Source organism: Ascaphus truei, chromosome 8, assembly GCF_040206685.1.
Source record: "Ascaphus truei isolate aAscTru1 chromosome 8, aAscTru1.hap1, whole genome shotgun sequence".
NCBI classification, from domain to species: domain Eukaryota; kingdom Metazoa; phylum Chordata; class Amphibia; order Anura; family Ascaphidae; genus Ascaphus; species Ascaphus truei.
The window spans coordinates 78,537,685-78,557,385 of NC_134490.1; the positions used below are offsets into that span (position 1 = coordinate 78,537,685).

Genomic DNA, 19,701 nt, shown 5'->3' on the forward strand with positions numbered 1-19,701 from the left:
GTGGAACTGCAAACCACTCCCCCTGGTTGAAACTAGGGGGATGTCTCGTAGACTTGTAGGCTGACCCAGCACTGGGGCAGAATGAGTCATAGTCCATGAGGGCGCGGCTCCAGCTTTCGCGCCAAACTCCCCATCGGGGTGGAGTTTTCTCGTTGGCGCCAATCCTGACCAACAATTAGCAAACTGCAAAGTTGCAAGACTTTCTGCAGCATGCCCACGCGGTGTCCCGGGAACGCGGGAACCGCCATCTTGGTAAGTATTGTCCTTTATCCCATTGAAGGTAGCGTCTGGCTGTTTGTTAATTGGGGTATAACAAAGTCCATTCCGTTCCTCCCATCGGATAACACTGTCATGCTCATTATTCTCAGGGGTATCATCCCGAGAACAAAAACATGATAAACACGGCGCAGCCACGGCTTTCACGCCATTCCACAACAAACACACAAGAGTCTCTCCTGTAGCTTGTTCTTCGTCCACGCACAGTTCATATGCGTGTTCTTCCTCTGACCGCAATCCTGGACCTTCTGCTCTGTGCAGATCCTCCATTCTTGTGGTTCTCTCTCCCCGCCATCCTGGACCTTCTACTCTGTGCAGATCCTCCATTCTGACGGGTCTCTCTCCCTGCCATTCTGGACCTTCTGCTCTGTGCAGATCCTCCATTTTGACAGGTCTCTCTTTATCGTTGAACACTGCGTTCCTGTACATGGAGCTCCGCTCTGCGGGGCAGCTACCACATCCGTACAATAAACATGCCTTGTGCATCACCTTGTGTACCTAACGTAGATCTGACTCGTGTTTGCACTACCTCAGGCTAGGCTCACTCTTTCTGTGTCTACTGTAACACGTTCCTCCAGTCTGTGCTCCTTGGTAAGTGGTCTGGAATGGAGACTAGAATACTCTAGCTCTTCCATGCAGTACTTTGGGCGTCGACCTACTTTTGGCTAGCCTAGTGCGGACCCTTCCAGAATTCCTGCCCTAAGTTACCAGTTTACCCCTTCAGGCGTCCCCCGCTAGCGCTACCTCAAGGCGACTAGAACAGCAATAGCCCCCTGCTCCAAACTCACTAACCCCTAACGGATCCCAAGGCGTCTTTGCGGCATGCAGCTCCAGCATCTCCCCGACTACCCCTGGCTCCGTCCCACGCAGCACAAAGTGGCAGCAGACACTCTCCCTGTTTCCCAGTGTGTGCCTAGCAAAAGCCTGTCCTGTTAACAGGTATCTCAGCAGCGCCTCCAATTGTAACGGCTGGACCCCCCTTGTCTGACCCACCCAATCTCACATTGGCCCATGTGGTCTAACCGGTCCCCATTACAAGGTCGTGTGTGGTGGTGCACCTGCTAGTAACAGGACTCCTGAGTCTCCCGCTTGGTGTTATAGAGGATATCATTAGGACAGGTATCTGAGGTAGTGGGTACGAGTCCAACTTATTTCACGTGCAGCGCCTCCACCTCATCAGGATCTATGCTTCCGCAGGGAGATGGTCCTGGTGAGGAACTCCTTCTCGGTGGTGACTGCCACTGTTGAGTAATCTCACACTCACACAGTGGGGGTTTCTTTGAACATGGCATCTTTATTGTGGATTGGGATGTAGCAGACTGCCCCATGCAGCTGCCGGCTCTAGCCGCACATCTCTCCGTGCTGTCCCTTTGCCAGGTACGCCCTCCCGTATTGAAGTGGGATTCCCTTTCTCCTAGGGAGATCACCACTGCGCCAGGTCCCTGGACAAAGTGTGGCTTAGACAGACTTGATTGGTCACTCTGCTACCGCTAGTTACAGCACTAGGGTCACAAAAGTATTCCTCCAATCCCTTATGCAGGAGCATACATTTTACCAGCTGCTTCACACAACTGCTGGCTAACACCTTTCAACTGACAGTGTTGTTGCCCTTTATACCTCAGGGGGCAGGCGCATCTCTGATGTCACTATCCAGGGACTCAGAGCATACAGCCACTCCCTTCCTTACACAGGGCACCACACCAGGGTGTGAGGGAAAACCTCCATAACTACTGTTGGCAGGCCTGTACTTACCAGGACTTACTGCCAACAGGGAAGATGTATGCAGTCATTATTATGCATGGCTACATATATATACACACACACACACACGGTATCCCCAGCACCACCACATCAGCACACCAGTATCCCATGGCCCCCCAGCACACCGGCATTCTCGGTCCCCCGCCATTCTTACCCCCAATCAACACCATCAGCACCCACACATCAGCACCTTCGCACCTCCCCCATCGGCACACCCACATCCGCACCCCCACATCAGCACCAATCCCTCCCAAATCAGCACCCCGATACAATCACCATCAGTACAGCCACCGCAGCAGTACCACCGCACACCGCCATGGGCCGCGTGGACCACTCCCCACCCAAATGCCACCCCCACACCACAAACATCCCGGGCAGCGCCGGGGCTCTCAGCTAATATATATATATATATATATATATATATATATATATATATATATATATATATATATATATATATATATATATATATACACACACATACACTGTATATATCCAACCTATGCAAAGTGCTTTAGTCTCTGGTTACACAAAACATGAGAAAAAATGTGCAAAAAACATGCAAAAAACATGCAAAAAATGTAACGTGCAACAAAAAAGTGCGAATGTCGTGTGACAAAAATGTGTATATATATATATATATATATATATATATATATATATATATATATATGTGTGTGTGTGTTTTTGTTGCACGGTTTGTTGCACGGTTTTGATTTATATATATATATATATATATATATATATATATATATATATATATATATATATATATATATACACACACACACACATACACTGTATATATCCAACCTATGCAGAGTGGTTACAAAAAACGTGTGAAAAAAACGTGCATCAAAAAACGTGCGACAAAAAGGTGCAAAAACGTGCGACAAAAAAGTGCGACAAAAACATGCGACAAAAACCGTGCAAGAACCGTGCAAACGCCGTGTGACAGAACCGTGCTACAAAACCATGCAAGAACGTGCAAATGCTGTCCGACAAAAACATGCAAGAAAACAACGCAACAAAACCGTGCGACAAAAACATGCAAAAAACATGCGACAAAAAACATGCAAAAAACATACATACACTGTACATATCCAATCTATGCAGAGTGCTTTAGTCTCTGGTTACAAAAAAAACGTGCGAAAAAACAAACAAAAACAACGTGTAACAAAAACGTGCAACAAAAACATCCGACAAAAAAGTGCAAAAACCGTGTGACAAAAAAGTGCAAAAAACATGCGACAAAAACGATGCAAAAACGTGTGATGAAAAACGTGCAAAAAACGTGCTACAAAAAGTGCCAAAACCGTGCGACAAAAACATGCAAAAACGTGCAAAAAAAACTTGCAATTACCGTGCGACAAAAACCATGCAAAAAGATGCAAAAAATGTGCGACAGAAACGTATACCAAAAAAAGTGAGAAAATCGTGCTATAAAAACGTGCGACAAAAAAAACGTGTAACAAATATATATATATATATATTACACACACACACACACACACACACTGTATATAGCCAACCTATGCAGAGTGGTTACAAAAACCGTGCGGAAAAAACGCGTGGAAAAAAGTGCGACAAAAACGTGCAAAAAAAGTGCAAAAACTGTGCAACAAAAATTGCAATAAAAATTGCGATAAAAGCTGTGCGACAAAAGCCGTGAGAAAAAAAAACATGCAAAAAACGGGCTACAAAAAAGTGCAAACACTGTGCGACAAAACCGTGCGACAAAACCGTGCGACAAAATTGTGCAACAAAAAAGGTGCAAAAAAGTGTGACAAAACAGTGCGACAAAAACGCGCAAAAAAACGTACGACAAAATCGTGCAACAATAAAGTGCAGAAACCGTGCGACAAAAACGTTTGAAAAAACGTGGAAATGTACGGCTGTACTGTAGGTTGAATTGCTATTAGACTTTTAAGACCAGCTCGCGAACGCCCCCTTGTGTTTTTAGACGGTATTGCAGTATAGCAGACAGCGCCAAATATCCGAGCGCTAACATACCGGAAACCGCTATGGAAAAAAAGAAAATATACCACATCTGGCCGCGTTTATAAGAGCAACGCGGCTACGGACGCATTAGGATGAAGGGGGGCCACAGCTGCACCAATTAGATTGTAAGCTCCTCGGAGCAGGGACTCCTCTTCCTAAATGTTACTTTTATGTCTCAAGCACTTATTCCCATGATCTGTTATTTGTATTATCTGTTATTTATATGATTGTCACGTGTATTACTACTGTGGAGCGCTATGTACATTAATGGCGCTATATAAATAAAGACATACATATATACATAAATATATATATATACAGTGTTCGACAATCCTATATATTTACACGCCCGGGGCGAGTGGATTTAACCTCCGGGCGAGTAAATATTGGCCCAAGCAGCACACGTGTTTGTTTTTTTAAATTTCCCTGCTCGCGCTGAAATTTTCCCTGCTTGCGCTGCCTGAAAAAAAAAACCTCCCCTACCTTACAGCTGATTGTCGCGCGCTTCCAGGCTTTGTGGGCGTGCGGCCAGGCTCTATATGAGCCCGCCCCCAACGAGCGGCCATTCTTTCTGGCCGGAAATATGTTAGAGAGTAAGTACTCTCCAATCCTCCATCTTGCGGCCCCTCTGCTCCTTCCCTGCCTCCTAGGTGTTCCCCCTTAATCCCCGCTTCTCTCCCCGGTCCCCGCGCCACTTCCCGCTTCCCACTGATACCCGCGCGGGGAGGGTGATGGTAGTGGGGGTGTCCCCCCCGGGGGGCGGGGTTGGGGGCAGGACTAGGTGGCGAGTAGATTTTTTGGTTGGGCGAGTAGATTTTTGGGTGATTTGTCGAACACTGTTATATATATATATACACACACAAACACACATACATATATACATACAGTACAGCACATATAAGTGTTGAATACAAGGCACTTACAGGCTCTTTATTAAGGTGGCAAAAAGATTTGTTTTATTATTTTAACATAGATCAATATTCTATCATTTCTCAAGATACCCAAGGGGAACAAAAATATTGATCTATATTATAAGAAAAATGTATATTTCTGCCACTTTAATCTAGAGCCTGTGAGTGCCTCGTACTTAGCAGTTTATTATATCTGCTCCCTCATTGCACCCGGGCCAGTTACCCAATCCATGTGAGTGCTTCTCCACTGCAAGTGTGTGTGTGTGTGTGTGTGTGTGTGTGTGTGTGTGTGTGTGTGTGTGTGTGTGTGTGTGTGTGTGTGTGTGTGTGTGTGTGTGTGTGTGTGTGTGTGTGTGTGTGTGTGTGTGTATATATATATATATATTCAGATGTTCAAATAAAGTTTATCTGCCCATTTTTCCTTTTTACCATGAGTATCAAGTTAAAATCACACGAGGTTCCTCAAGTATTTTTATTAGAATATAAACGAGTCTTTATTGTTTCACTCAAGGAAATCTGAATCAAGCATCAAATGAGACAGATTTACACAACGTGTATCAAAACAGCGTGACTCTGAAGTACCATAAAATAGTTATTTAATTAAACATGGTATAAAATATGTACATTGGTACTATACTAATTGGAATACATTGCCTCAAATCTCTGTTTATTAAAGTTGAATTGCCAAGAAATAAGTATAGAGATGTTTAGTATGGTAGGATCCTCTTGTAAACTTTAAATCCGCAGTGTTCTTGTACATACTGTATACCTCCGCTGCTTGGGATTAATTGCAGTAGCCTGGAGAAAGAGGTGGTAAATATGTCAATAACAGATGGCAGCAGAAAGGTTTTAATAATAAAATGTCATATTCTTTCAAACAAAAAAATGTGTTATCCATTTTGCTGCCAGAGTTTCAGTGCTATACATTGCTCTGCTCTCACAGCAAAAGGGTTACATTAGTACATTCTTCTTCCTTAAATTGGAAGAAGCAAAAATTACAAAACATACTGTTTTAAAACACCTTTCCTTTTCACTTAAAATGAGATGTTATGGAAGCATTATAATCCTAGACCCTCTACAATCTGGCTTCCGCACTGCTCACTCCACGGAAACAGCCCTCACTAAAATAACTGACGACCTCCATGCTGCCAAAGACAGAGGTCATTACACTCTGCTCATATTACTCGACCTCTCTGCAGCATTTGACACCGTGGACCACCCTCTTCTCCTTCACATTCTCCATACTCTTGGTATTCGGAACAAAGCTCTATCCTGGATCTCATCCTACCTCTCCCATCGTACTTTCAGTGTCTCTTCTGCTAACACCTCCTCCTCCTCTATTGATCTCTCTGTGGGGGTACCCCAGGGCTCTGTCCTGGGACCTCTTCTCTTTTCTCTGTACACTTTCTCTCTAGGTGACCTAATAACATCTTTTGGTTTAAATATCACCTCTATGCTGACGACACACAAATATACTTTCAACACCCGACCTTACACCTGCTGTACAAACCAAAGTTTCTGAATGTCTCTCTGCTATATCATCCTGGATGGCCCTCCGCCGACTTAAACTTAACATGGCTAAAACAGAGCTCCTCATACTTCCTCCCAAACCTGGCCCTTCTACCTCCTTCCACATTACTGTTGGAACTACGATCATTCACCCAGTAGCCCAAGCACGCTGCCTAGGGGTCACACTCGACTCCTCTCTCACATTCGCCCCTCACATTCAAAACATTACTAAAACTTGTCGCTTTTTCCTCCGCAATATAACAAAGACACGCCCTTTCCTCTGTTGCTCGACTGCTAAAACTCTGACTCAGGCCCTCATTCTCTCCCGTCTTGATTACTGTAACCTCCTGCTGTCCGGCCTTCCTGCCTCTCACCTGTCTCCCCTACAATCTATCCTAAATGCTGCTGCCAGAATCACTCTACTCTTTCCTAGATCTGTCTCAGCATCTCCCCTCATGAAATCCCTCTCCTGGCTTCCGATCAAATCCCGCATCTCACACTCCATTCTTCTCCTGACTTTTAAAGCTTTACACTCTTCTGCCCCTCCTTACATCTCAGCCCTAATTTCTCGTTATGCACCATCCAGACTCTTGTGTTCTTCTCAAGGATGTCTTCTTTCTACCCCCTTTGTATCTAAAGCCCTCTCCCGCCTTAAAACTTTTTCACTGACTGCCCCACACCTCTGGAATGCCCTTCCCCTCAGTACCCGACTAACACCCTATCTATCCACCTTTAAGACCCACCTTAAGACACATTTTCTTAAAGAAGCATATGAATAGCACTGTGGATATTCTGAACACATGATACATAAAGCTTGGCCCCCTGCAGACGCACTTACCAGAACTCCCTCCTACTGTCTCTGTACGCTCTCCCTACCTACCAATTAGATTGTAAGCTCCTCGGGGCAGGGACTCCTCTTCCTTAATGTTACTTTTATGTCTGAAGCACTTATTCCCATGATCTGTTATTTATATTATCTGTTATTTATTTGATTACCACATGTATTACTACTGTGAAGCGCTAAGAACATTAATGACGCTATATAAATAAAGACATACAATACAATATGCCTTGGAATGCTCAATTGATGCAGTATAAATTACCTGTTACTGCCTTTCATTATATAATGACATCATATAGCATCATCAAATGATGTCCTTACCGGTGTGGGCAACAACCCTGTACTTTCTGTCCAAGCACAGCTCCTCCTGCCTCCTCCTCACAATTCTTTGTGCCTCAGGAGTAAGTCCATTGGGATCGCGGGAGAACACAAAGGAGTAGCTGTCTTGACAAGTGCCATCTTCGTTGAGTTTGCGGCAGGAGTAATGGATTGCATAGGTGTCATAATCTGTGTCCACAACCCAATGATCATCAACTGGAAAGCACAAGAAGACAATGCAATGAGATCCATGTACAGGTTGTGTTGGTCAAGAGGAGCCAGTGACAGAAGGTAACACAGAACTGCAGTGATCATTGTGGGCATGCATAAAATTCTGTAGACTCAAAGACATCTTTCAACCTAATGTGTTCATAGCACAAAGGTGAATCCAGAGCAGTGTTACAGTATGTTTATCTCCTTCTGCAATTCTTCTACAGTTTAAGTTTAGTTTAGTTATTAAAGCTGCAGCTCAAGCTGCCATTTAAAAATTTTTTTTTTTTTTTTTTCCATTCAATATGTGCATTAATACAATCTGCACACTGACAAGTGATTAGCTAAATTGCAGATCGATCCATTCTCCTGTAATCGATCGTTTTGCTCGGGGTTATTTAATTCAGCTATTGCTGCAAAACAGTGCCCACGATGCAAAGTTCTGTGTGGAAGATCATGTGACCAGGCAGGCACTAGATACAATTGGTGCACTGCTAGAGAGAGGGCGGGGCTCAAGAGCCAGAGCCTGTCTCAGAAGAGGAAGGGGGTGTGAATTTGTAAATGGTTTCCATAGAAACAAAAATGCTTGTTACATTAGAATACATTAAAAATGTATTTCAAAAATTGTTTTAAAAATAAATAACAAATGCTACAATTATTTTCTCATAGTATAGAACTGATTATATAAAAAAAAAACACACATGTAGGATGTTGCTTGAACGGCAGCTTTAATGTGCAGCAATATTTTTGAGACGTCTTACAGCAGCAATCCTGACGAAAATTGCCTTTTTTAACAGGACTAGAACCAGGGAGTCCTCCTGCAGCTGGACCCCATTATTTTCCGTTCTGGTGAGGTTACCTGCATTACTTTTAAATGTCTCCAGGGGATTTAAAGGGCTATCCAATAGGAAGCTGCACAGGATGATATTTACGGCTTCGTCTTGACTTGCAGGACCCGCAAGGTTTGTTCCGCCATTTTGTTTCCCCTAGGGCAGTGACACTGGTTAGTTGACTGATAAGTTTCTTAGGAAACAGGAGGCCCCAGGAGCTGCATATAAGGCGGTTCAGTTCCAGAAGACCATCTAGTTCCCAACATGTTTTTAAAAAAACAATGTGAAAAAGAACGAGCGGCTTTTAAAATGGAAACTGTTCTGTTTTTAGGGTTGCCAGGTGGCGTGTCCAAAAATGCTGGACACAGTGGTGAAAGGTGCGACGCGCGCGAGAATCGTTGGTGGGGAAGAATGTTATTTATAAATGACCTGACTGTTACGTCACTTTTTCCAAATTTCACTCCAAGAATTCACCAATTTGCACCACTTTATATTCTGTTTCGTTAAAAATCTGGGGAGGAGTCTTGGGAGGGAGCGCCCTTCCGAGGATTGTTTTTAGGAAATAGAATATGAAATGGTGCAAATTGGTGCACGCTTGGAGTGAAATTTAGAACAAATGGCGTCATGATCAGAACATTTATAAATAACTGACCTGCCGTCATACAGGCCCATGGTGAGCAATACTGCACCCCTCCTCATCCTCTCTCTCTCCCCTTATCTTCTCACTCTCCCACCCCCCTTGTCCCCTCCCCCTACCCCTCATTCTTTCTCACCCCCCTTCATCCTCTCACCTCCCCATCATCCTCTCTCACCCCTCCCTTCATCCTCTCATCCCCCCTCCCTTCATCCTCTCTCACCCCCTCCCTTCATCCTCTCTCTTTCTCCCTCCTTCATCTTCTCTAAGCCCCTCGCTCCTTCATCTTCTCTAATCCCCCTCCCTTCATCCTCTCTCTTCTCCCCCCTCCTTCATCCTCTCTCATCCCCCCTCCCTTCATCCTCTTACCCCCCTCCATGTCATTATCACCCCCACAGGACAGCCAGAGAAGACACACACACACAATACAGTACAAACACACACACATGACAAACACACACACCACACACACACACACACACACAACAAATAAACACAGGATACAGAAAACACAGCCTCCCCTCCCCTAATACCGACACACACATACATGTACAGAGAGGTAATACCGGCATACACATACATGTATAGAGAGGTAATACCGGCATACACATACATGTACAGAGAGGTAATACCGGCATACACATACATGTACAGAGAGGTAATACCGGCATACACATACATGTACAGAGAGGTAATACCGGCATACACATACAAGTACAGAGAGGTAATACCAGCATACACATACATATACAGAGGTAATACCGGCATACACATACATGTACAGAGAGGTAATACCGGCATACACATACATGTACAGAGAGGTAATACCAGCATACACATACATGTACAGAGAGGTAATACCGGCATACATATACATGTATAGAGAGGTAATACTGGCCACATACATGTACAGAGAGGTAATACTGGCCACATACATGTACAGTCAGGTAATACTGGCATACACATTCATGTATAGAGAGGTAATACCAGCATACATGTACAGATAGGTAATACCGGCATACACATACATGTACAGAGAGGTAATACTGGTATACACATACATGTACAGAAAGGTAATACTGGTATACACATACATGTACAGAGAGGTAATACTGGCACACACATACATGCACATAGAAGTAATACCGACACACACATACATGTACAGAGAGGTAATACCGGCACACACATACATGTACAGAGAGGTAATACCGGCACACACATACATGTACAGAGAGGTAATACAAGCATGCACATACATGTAAAGAGAGGTAATACTGGCATACACATACATGTACAGAGAGGTAATACCGGCATACACATACATGTACAGAGAGGTAATACCGGCACACACATACATGTACCGAGAGGTAATACCGGCATACACATACATGTACAGAGAGGTAATACCGGCATACACATACATGTACAGAGAGGTAATACTGGCACACACATACATGTACAGAGAGGTAATACCAGCATACACATACATGTACAGAGAGGTAATACCGGCACACACATACATGTACAGAGAGGTAATACCGGCATACACATACATGTACAGAGAGGTAATACCGGCATACACATACATGTACAGAGAGGTAATACCAGCATACACATACATATACAGAGATAATACCGGCATACACATACATGTACAGAGAGGTAATACTGGCACACACATACATGTACAGAGAGGTAATACCGGACACATACATGTACAGAGAGGTAATACCGGCATACACATACATGTACAGAGAGGTAATACCGGCACACACATACATGTACAGAGAGGTAATACTGGCACACACATACATGTACAGAGAGGTAATACTGGCACACACATACATGTACAGAGAGGTAATACCGGACACATACATGTACAGAGAGGTAATACCGGCATACACATACATGTACAGAGAGGTAATACCGGCATACACATACATATACAGAGATAATACCGGCATACACATACATGTACAGAGAGGTAATACTGGCACACACATACATGTACAGAGAGGTAATACCGGACACATACATGTACAGAGAGGTAATACCGGCATACACATACATGTACAGAGAGGTAATACCGGCACACACATACATGTACAGAGAGGTAATACTGGCACACACATACATGTACAGAGAGGTAATACTGGCACACACATACATGTACAGAGAGGTAATACCGGACACATACATGTACAGAGAGGTAATACCGGCATACACATACATGTACAGAGAGGTAATACCGGCATACACATACATGTACAGAGAGGTAATACTGGCACACACATACATGTACAGAGAGGTAATACTGGCACACACATACATGTACTGAGGGGTAATACCGGAATACACATAGATGTACAGAGAGGTAATACCGGCACACACATACACGTACAGAGAGGTAATACCGGCACACACATACACGTACAGAGAGGTAATACCGGCATACACATACATGTACAGAGAGGTAATACCTGCATACACATACATGTACAGAGGTAATACCTGCACACATATACATGTTCAGAGAGGTAATACCAGCATACACATACATGTACAGAGGTAATACCTGCACACACATACATGTACAGAGAGGTAATACCGGCATACACATACATGTACAGAGAGGTAATACCAGCATACACATACAATTCCAGTATTATCTTTCATTTTTTACCGGACAGAGTAACAAATACCGGGCTGTCCGGTTCAATACCGGACACCTGGCAACCCTATCTGTTTTTGAGGAACCGTTTATAATTGTTTTAATTATTTGAAAAATAATCTTCCTGTTTTGTGTAAAATGTTCTAATAAATAGATCCAAAGAGCTCTGTTCCTTTATTTACCATTTATCTACAACATCTAGAATTTCCCCAAGATCAGCCACAATACCAGTATTTTTTAAGTCACTTTAAGAACTTGAATGAATTATTATTATGATACCAAAATGACTGTTTGGAACTGAAAAGCGAGCGCGGAGTCGTAAGCAGAGTGTGGCATAACCGCAGGGCCAGGCTCCCCCACCCCCACCTTTTCCTCCTCCCTCCCCTCTTGGTTACCACTCCGAAGGGGGGAGGGGCCTGGCTGGGGTAGTTAAAAGGAGGAAGTGAGGGGTGGGAGATTATTCCGCGCCCCTCACTGTTTTCCCGCCCCCCCCCCTTTTTTGGTTATATTCTGTTTTGTGTGTGTGTTATACTTGTATTAAATATATTTATATTTGAGGTGTCTCTTGGGGTTATATTGCCTCTGTCGCGGTGGCTGTTTGGGGGGTAAGTGCAGGGTAACCTTGCCAGATGGGGCTCAGTTACAGAAATGCCTGGTGGTGGCGGCATGGTGGGCGAGTGGGTAAGGTTCATTGTGATTTGAGTACCTGGGCCTATCTCGCGGCTGACATTGGGTCAGCTGAACGTCTGGGACTTGGGACGGTCCCAGTTTACAGACCATGATATAACCATCATTGGCCTTACCTGGCAGGCCATTATTTAAATGGTATTGGCCTTACCTGGCGGCCATGATTTAAATGGTATTGGCCTTACCTGGCGGCCATGATTTAAATGGTATTGGCCTTACCTGGCAGGCCATGATTTAAATGGTATTGGCCTTACCTGGTGGGCCATGATTTAAATGGTATTGGCCTTACCTGGCAGGCCATGATTTAAATGGTATTGGCCTTACCTGGTGGGCCATGATTTAAATGGTATTGGCCTTACCTGGTGGGCCATGATTTAAACATCATTAGCCTTACCGATGGGTGGAGCTTTCTGGCCGGGGTAGCACCTCCCCTTTTGCAGTATTTTACCTCCAGACCTGTGTGTGTGCTTCATTTGCGGGATGTTGCGGGGTTGTTGGGGGAGTAACATCGCAGGCTCTGAGCTTTCTATCAGCTCTAAACCACTATACATGGAAATGAACTAAGTTACAAAGAGGAATTATGGCTCTGCTATAGTCATCCAATATAAGCAAGTACTGAACAAAGCTCAGGCGGAGACTGTAGTGTTCACTTTCTGTTGGTCACAGTTGCCCAGATCTGCTGTGCACAACACACATGCAGAGATACTGATATTTGGCTTGTTTCGATGTTATCATTGATCATAGTACAATATTGTTCAGTGTCTTTACTCACGTCCTTTCTCAAGGTAAGCTAGGAGTCCATGATATTTCATCCTGAATTTAGCAGGGTCTTCGGTTTCTCTGAATGTTCCCACCATGTCAGCACAAAGCTCCACAGTTCTAAACACAAAGGGTCACACACATTAATGCACCGTTTCATTACAAGGCCACATGGGCGGAATATGTTATTCTTGTTTTACTACCGTACAATGAAAACTGTTGGCGATTATCCAAATAAAAGTGAATTGGTTCCACAGTGGGGAAAGGGAATTTTCTGTGGACATTGTAAAGTAAAAATTCCTACTACAGATAAGCCGGCCTATTCATGTACAGTTAAGCCTTCACATAAATCCTCTCTCTTTATGCCTTGGAATGATAAATTAAACTCTTTCTGGCAGAGAATCCCTGTGGGATTTACAGTATATATCAATGCAATTCTGGTGCAAAACCGGGGGTTTTCCTCCTGCACCAATATATGAAAGTACTTTACTCCAATTCTGCCCCTTGCGGATTGTCAGTAGGAAGAGTTGGGGATTACAAGGTGCACATATTATTATGTGACGTAGCATAGTCTGCATCTCTGTGCATCACTCTTTTCCATTTTATTTTCCCCAAATAATCTGAATACGCTGAATGTCAGAAATGGAGTAAATCTAAAATTATTCATCAGACTAATCAACTGTACTTATATATGCTTCAAACGATGGATCAGTGCGTCAAAACACACTTTTCTTTAAGATGATACATAGACCCCCCAAGTCTATTAGAGTGTCTATCTATCTAGTATGTATCAAGCATATATCTACCTATGTAAAGTACATATATGTATAGGGGTAGATGGAGGAAGGGAGGTTTAAATGCACATATCTTATTGCCACAGGGGTGGGATGATATTTAAATCAGATCTACAATCAATTCTAAGTTTCGAAGTCACACTCTGTATCACGGTCAAAGGGAAATGTGAGAACGAGCCTGCCGGTGTAGACCAGTCACGTACTGTAAGATGACGACTCTCCCTTTCGCTGTTGCTGTCATTTTCCCATTTTCATCAACTGTAAACTGGGCAACTATGTTATCCAGGAGGAAAAGTCCTTCTGGGTCCTTCTTGGCCACTGCGTACCAGGTTCCAGTATACTGAAAAACAACACAAAATGGTATGCGTGGGTGTCAGACGGGGTCAATATTCTGTAAGAATATATTTTGATTGTACCCAATGCCATTTAGAGCTGCTGTCCCTGCTAATGCCAACAGCCAATGCTTTTTTGTAACCCTACTGCACAAATTCACTGTAATACACAGGTACACAAGCAGGCACACTAATGCAGTTGAACACACAGCACTGATATTCTGAAATTGTCATGATTTCTTTTTATGCTCATGACTGGGAGTTTGTATGTGTATGCATGTATGTGTATGCATGTATGTGTATGCATGTATGTGTATGCATGTATGTGTATGCATGTATGTGTATGCATGTATGTGCATGCACTCTTATCAGTTATACACTTTGACGTACAGTAAAAATAGTATGTATACCCAGCCTACCTATTACATTGACAGACAATTATTGATAATGTTCAGAAACACGAAAACTGTATGATCTCTCTTGCATTAGGGGCAATCATTTAAAATGGCAGAAACAGATGGTTAGTACGCGTCACCCCCATAAAAACGAAAAGAAAAAATAGCAGGAAACTAAAACATCCCTTTTCAAGCACAGTTGCTCTCTGTCAAAAGCAAAGCATACTGTACAATACAAAGCAGCACGGCTATTTCAATCTGCATTTCTATGGAACAAACAATAAGTTTGCAATGCGCTGCTGGGCCTTCTGGCAGCAGAAGGGTTAAAACCAATGCAGTCACAAGCTTTATTAACACAGATCATTTTACACATACAATCTGTAATGTGGCTGTCCCGTTTCCTTCACCACACCAACCTGTCACTTCTCACTTACTTAATAAAACTTCCCCAGAAATTCCGTTATGCGTGTTATCCACGTTACATACCAGATACTTGTTAAAATCTTGCTTGACTCTGAAGCTGCTCACACGACAGTCTCTCTGTGCTAAACAAGAACCAAAGAAGCCCAGCGCAACCAATAGCCCAAAAAGCTTCATGTCCATTCTTCTGATGAGTGGATCAAGGAGAACTAAACGGAAGAAAAGCAGATTATGTAACAATGTGTAACTAGTACTCTCTCAACTCTGTAATATATTTGACAACATTAATTACAGGAAATCGGTTCAAAATAAATAGTTGAATAAATATGTTTAATAACACTAATAATATGTGTCAAATTAGTACAATATATTTAAATTGATCAGGCTCAGAATTCTATTTCCCTTCCCTAATAAAAAGCGATATGTTTAAGAATAGCTCTTTGAACATTAAGACTGCATGCACAAGACATGGTAAAAACTAAGTCATGCATTATTTTATGCGGTAATATTTGTAATAACAAAATAGGTACAGTGTGTGTTTAGAATTAATATAGTAGACTATTTAGCCTTAAGAAAGGATGTCGTTCTGCATATCTCTGTGCCCTGACGTCTATAAAACATACAACAAAGTAATTATTAATATATGTGCTGATATGTGTGGTTACATTATTGGTAACGGACTAATGGTAAAAGTAATGTATTGCTAAAATATTGTAATATTCTAGCTGCCTGATAGATGTAGGTCTACAAATAGAGAAAATGCTGCTAGCTTACAAAGTTCCCAGTTGCTTCCAGATGCAAGAAACGCCGGAATGGAAGGTTTGGGAGCTTTATATAGTGCTCTGTAGTGCCAGTGTTTCGTAACTTCAGTGCAGGGTAAAATACCTATATTTTAAGCTACTAATGCATCCAGTCCCAGCTGGATAGGGGCCCACTTCAACAACATTGCATAACATCAAACTGTGCACTTTAACCTCCAGCCTGCATCCATCAAAAAGCCACAGCCGTCACCTAATGTGCCCCTTTGCTTTAAGAAAATAGAAAGCTGTAGCAGAGGGGGGAAGGGAACCTGCCAAAACATATTTTCACTTTGGGGAACTGGAGTCTGCGGCCGAGAGATGTGTTTGGCAGTGACCCAGCTCTCCGGGAGGGCCCACTGGCTGAAGTCTAGTGAAGTCCTGCAAGAGGGCAGACTTTATTTCTTATTAACATCATATACATAGGCAAATTCAGATTGGAAACAATTTCCAGCAAGGCGGCATAAGGCCATGACGCGTCGCGATATTGTCTGACAATTCTCTTTCTGCGTAATTTGTGCTGGTATAAAAAAAAACCAGGTGGCAAATGTTTTTCTTTCACAGAGAGTTTAATGTTACCGGAGCCCTGGCGAATTCAATCATAAAATTAAAAGCAGCAGTCCAAGCTGCCGTTTAAAAAAAAAATATATATATATATATATATATATATATATATATATATATATATACAGTATATATATATATATATATATATATATATATATTATTTTTTTTAATTGTATTTTTTGTTTTCCCCTTTAATATGTGCATCAATACAATCCACACAATGAGAAGTAATTAGCTAGGTTGCCCATCGCTCCGTTCTCCTGTGATCGATCAGCAAAGATTCAGCTCGGGGGTTCACTAAATGTCTGCAGATGAGTATTCTGCAGTCACTGGAATGCATTTACATATTAATATGACAAAGTTCTGTGGGGGAGATCAGGTGACCACGCAGTCACTAGATACAATTGGTGCACTGCTGGAGAGAGGGCAGGGCTTCAAAAGGGGTGTGCCAGAGCCTGTTTCAGAAGAGGAAGGGGATGTGACTTTGTAAGTGGTTGCTATAAAAACAAAAAAAGCTTGTTACATTATAACTCATTAAAAATATAATTCAGACTTGATTTTTTTTTTTAAATACTGCAAGTATTTTCTGATAGTACAGAACTGATTTATTTAATAAAAAACGCACGTAGGATATTGCTTGGTCTGTAGCTTTAAAGGAAAGCAAGAGTGTAATCTCCCCAGCACTAGTCTAAACCAGGGAGTCCCCATGAAGTTGGACTGCACTATTTTCAGCGCTGGGAATGCTCTCACTGAAGGATTGGAGCTACCACTTACCACTTAATAATAACTTGCTATGCTTACTCCCTGACTCCCAAAAGGGGGAGCCCACGAGATATATCCTGAGATGCTCCAATATGGTTATCGCACAGCACTCCTGTGTTATCTGCCGTTGACATGAATGGTAGTTAGCTCATGATTGCTGTGGAATAATCCATACTAGAGCTTAGTAAAGTTCCCCATTACTTCTGGAGCCTCCAGGTCTGTAGAATACGTAGACAGGAGTCTAATCGTGTCTTCCTAATTGGTTACCAACTCATGCACTTACCAAGCAGTCAAAGAGATGGCACTCCTCAGTTAGGTAGTTACGCACTCCTCTGTTAGGTAGTTATGCACTCCTCTGTTAGGTAGTTACGCACTCCTCTGTTAGGTAGTTACGCACTCCTCTGTTAGGTAGTTACGCACTCCTCTGTTAGGTAGTTACGCACTCCTCTGTTAGGTAGTTACGCACTCCTCTGTTAGGTAGTTACGCACTCCTCTGTTAGGTAGTTACGCACTCCTCTGTTAGGTAGTTACGTGGGAATCAGAGGTAAGAACTAGACAGATAATGGTTGGTAAAGAAAAGATACCAACCAGAAAGAATCCCTTAAATTGCACTGGTTAGAAACACGAGTAAAGCTGGAAAATGTATAATCCAAAGGTATCAGTGTCCCTTCATATGCCATTCAAAATGAATCGAAAATACAGTTAAAATAATACTTTATGAATACAACAAAACTAAGGTCAATAAGGTGCAGGATATATATACATAGTGATACTAAAATAATGGTGCTAGGGGGCTGGTACAGCGAACAAAAGTGTCTCCTCGTAAAGCCCAAGTGATACCTTTGGATTATACATTTTTTTCTGGTTGGTAGCTTTTCTTTACCAACCATTATTTATACATATGTATATCAATTTCCCTAATGCACCCTGCGAGCAATACTGACTCAATACATTTATTAGTGAGCGGTAGGTATACCTTTGTACTGTATATAGTAAGAACTAAACATCATCAGCATGGAAACCCTGATATAAATCTGCCAGCGTGGCTTAGTAGAAAGTTGCCATCTTTCTAAAAGGAAGGCTATTTACACTTGAAGTGTATAGATATACACTGCACTTATTGTCAACCTACACCTCGCTATAGTTGGATAATACATAATTACTGTTCTTATAATATGAGAGAGAAGATTTCACCAGGCGCTCCTGTAGGTGTCTTAGACGTACAGTAATACAGCACTAAAATAGGCAATATATTAAAAATATAAAAATAAATATAAAACAAAAATATACAGACGGTGACAAATTGCTGCTCAACCCTCGCTGGACCTTCCTTGATGATTCTCTATTCATAATGGTTTTGAGAAATCAGGGAGCGCAGGACACCGATGAATACATATAAAACATAAAACAAGGAGAAATAGTGCAACACTGTGTGGATAGTGATAACTCTCAAAAAAGAACAGAGATAAAATGAACATACAATCATGCATGTAACATGAAACAGAAAGGCACTGAGCCTTGTGAGTGGTAACCTCAGCAGGTCACACAGATATGCATATATCTGTGTGTATGACACCTGCACACGATGTCGCTAAAAAGATATACCCAGTATAATGAAAAGGAAACTGGAACCAGATGGATAAGAACAGTGAACTGTAATCACAGAGAAAAAATACAAATAAATATGGCAGGCAATGGGAACTCACAAGAAAGCCCCATGCACGGGCATAGGATGCGGCACGATGCTATCCGGGAGTGGAGTGAGCACCGAGTTGTGACACGCTGTCACGGAGGGTCCTTTGCGCTGGCGTCTCCTCTGGTGTGCGCTTCACTGGTCTTCCAGGTACTCCTTCCTGTGCATGTCTAATCAACTTACAACAATAACTAGTCCTCTATAGTGGCCTTGTGTGCTCACTACCCAGTTACTTAATCCTATATTACAGCCAATATTAAAAAAAAGACAACATTTAACTTTATTTAGACAAACATATTGTGCCTCATTAAAACCTAGCTCATATGGATGGTTCCTACGAGTGAGAAAAAAATCAATATTAGAATACATTCAAAAACATTGTAACTGTTTTATCTAATTAGAAGGAGAAAAAAGACTCATCTCATAGAAGGGTAACTTACCAAACAATCCTAAAAGAAATTATTATAAAAATTAGTTAAAAAGCTAAATATATTTAAAAAAAACTAAGGTTTGTTAAAAATTAATAAATA

General features: G+C 42.3%; 1 protein-coding gene across 4 annotated transcripts in view; it reads right to left on the minus strand.

Annotated features, from left to right (window-relative positions):
• Nucleotides 1–5,407: 5,407 nt before the first annotated feature.
• The window catches only part of RBP4 (retinol binding protein 4), a 534,850-nt gene continuing 520,556 nt past the window's right edge, over nt 5,408–19,701 (minus strand). For 2 of the 4 annotated variants that reach the window (XM_075612823.1, XM_075612822.1), the window contains exons 2-6: nt 15,419–15,561; nt 14,409–14,545; nt 13,425–13,531; nt 7,621–7,833; nt 5,408–5,747 (exon numbers count right to left, since the gene is read on the minus strand). In XM_075612823.1, coding sequence (XP_075468938.1) covers nt 5,734–5,747; nt 7,621–7,833; nt 13,425–13,531; nt 14,409–14,545; nt 15,419–15,535 — 588 coding nt within the window. In that variant the 5' untranslated portion in view covers nt 15,536–15,561 and the 3' untranslated portion in view covers nt 5,408–5,733. Of the gene's footprint in view, nt 5,748–7,620; nt 7,834–13,424; nt 13,532–14,408; nt 14,546–15,418; nt 15,562–16,126; nt 16,282–17,664; nt 17,669–19,701 lie in introns of those variants that run through there. The other 2 variants (XM_075612824.1, XM_075612821.1) reach the window with 2 other exon arrangements.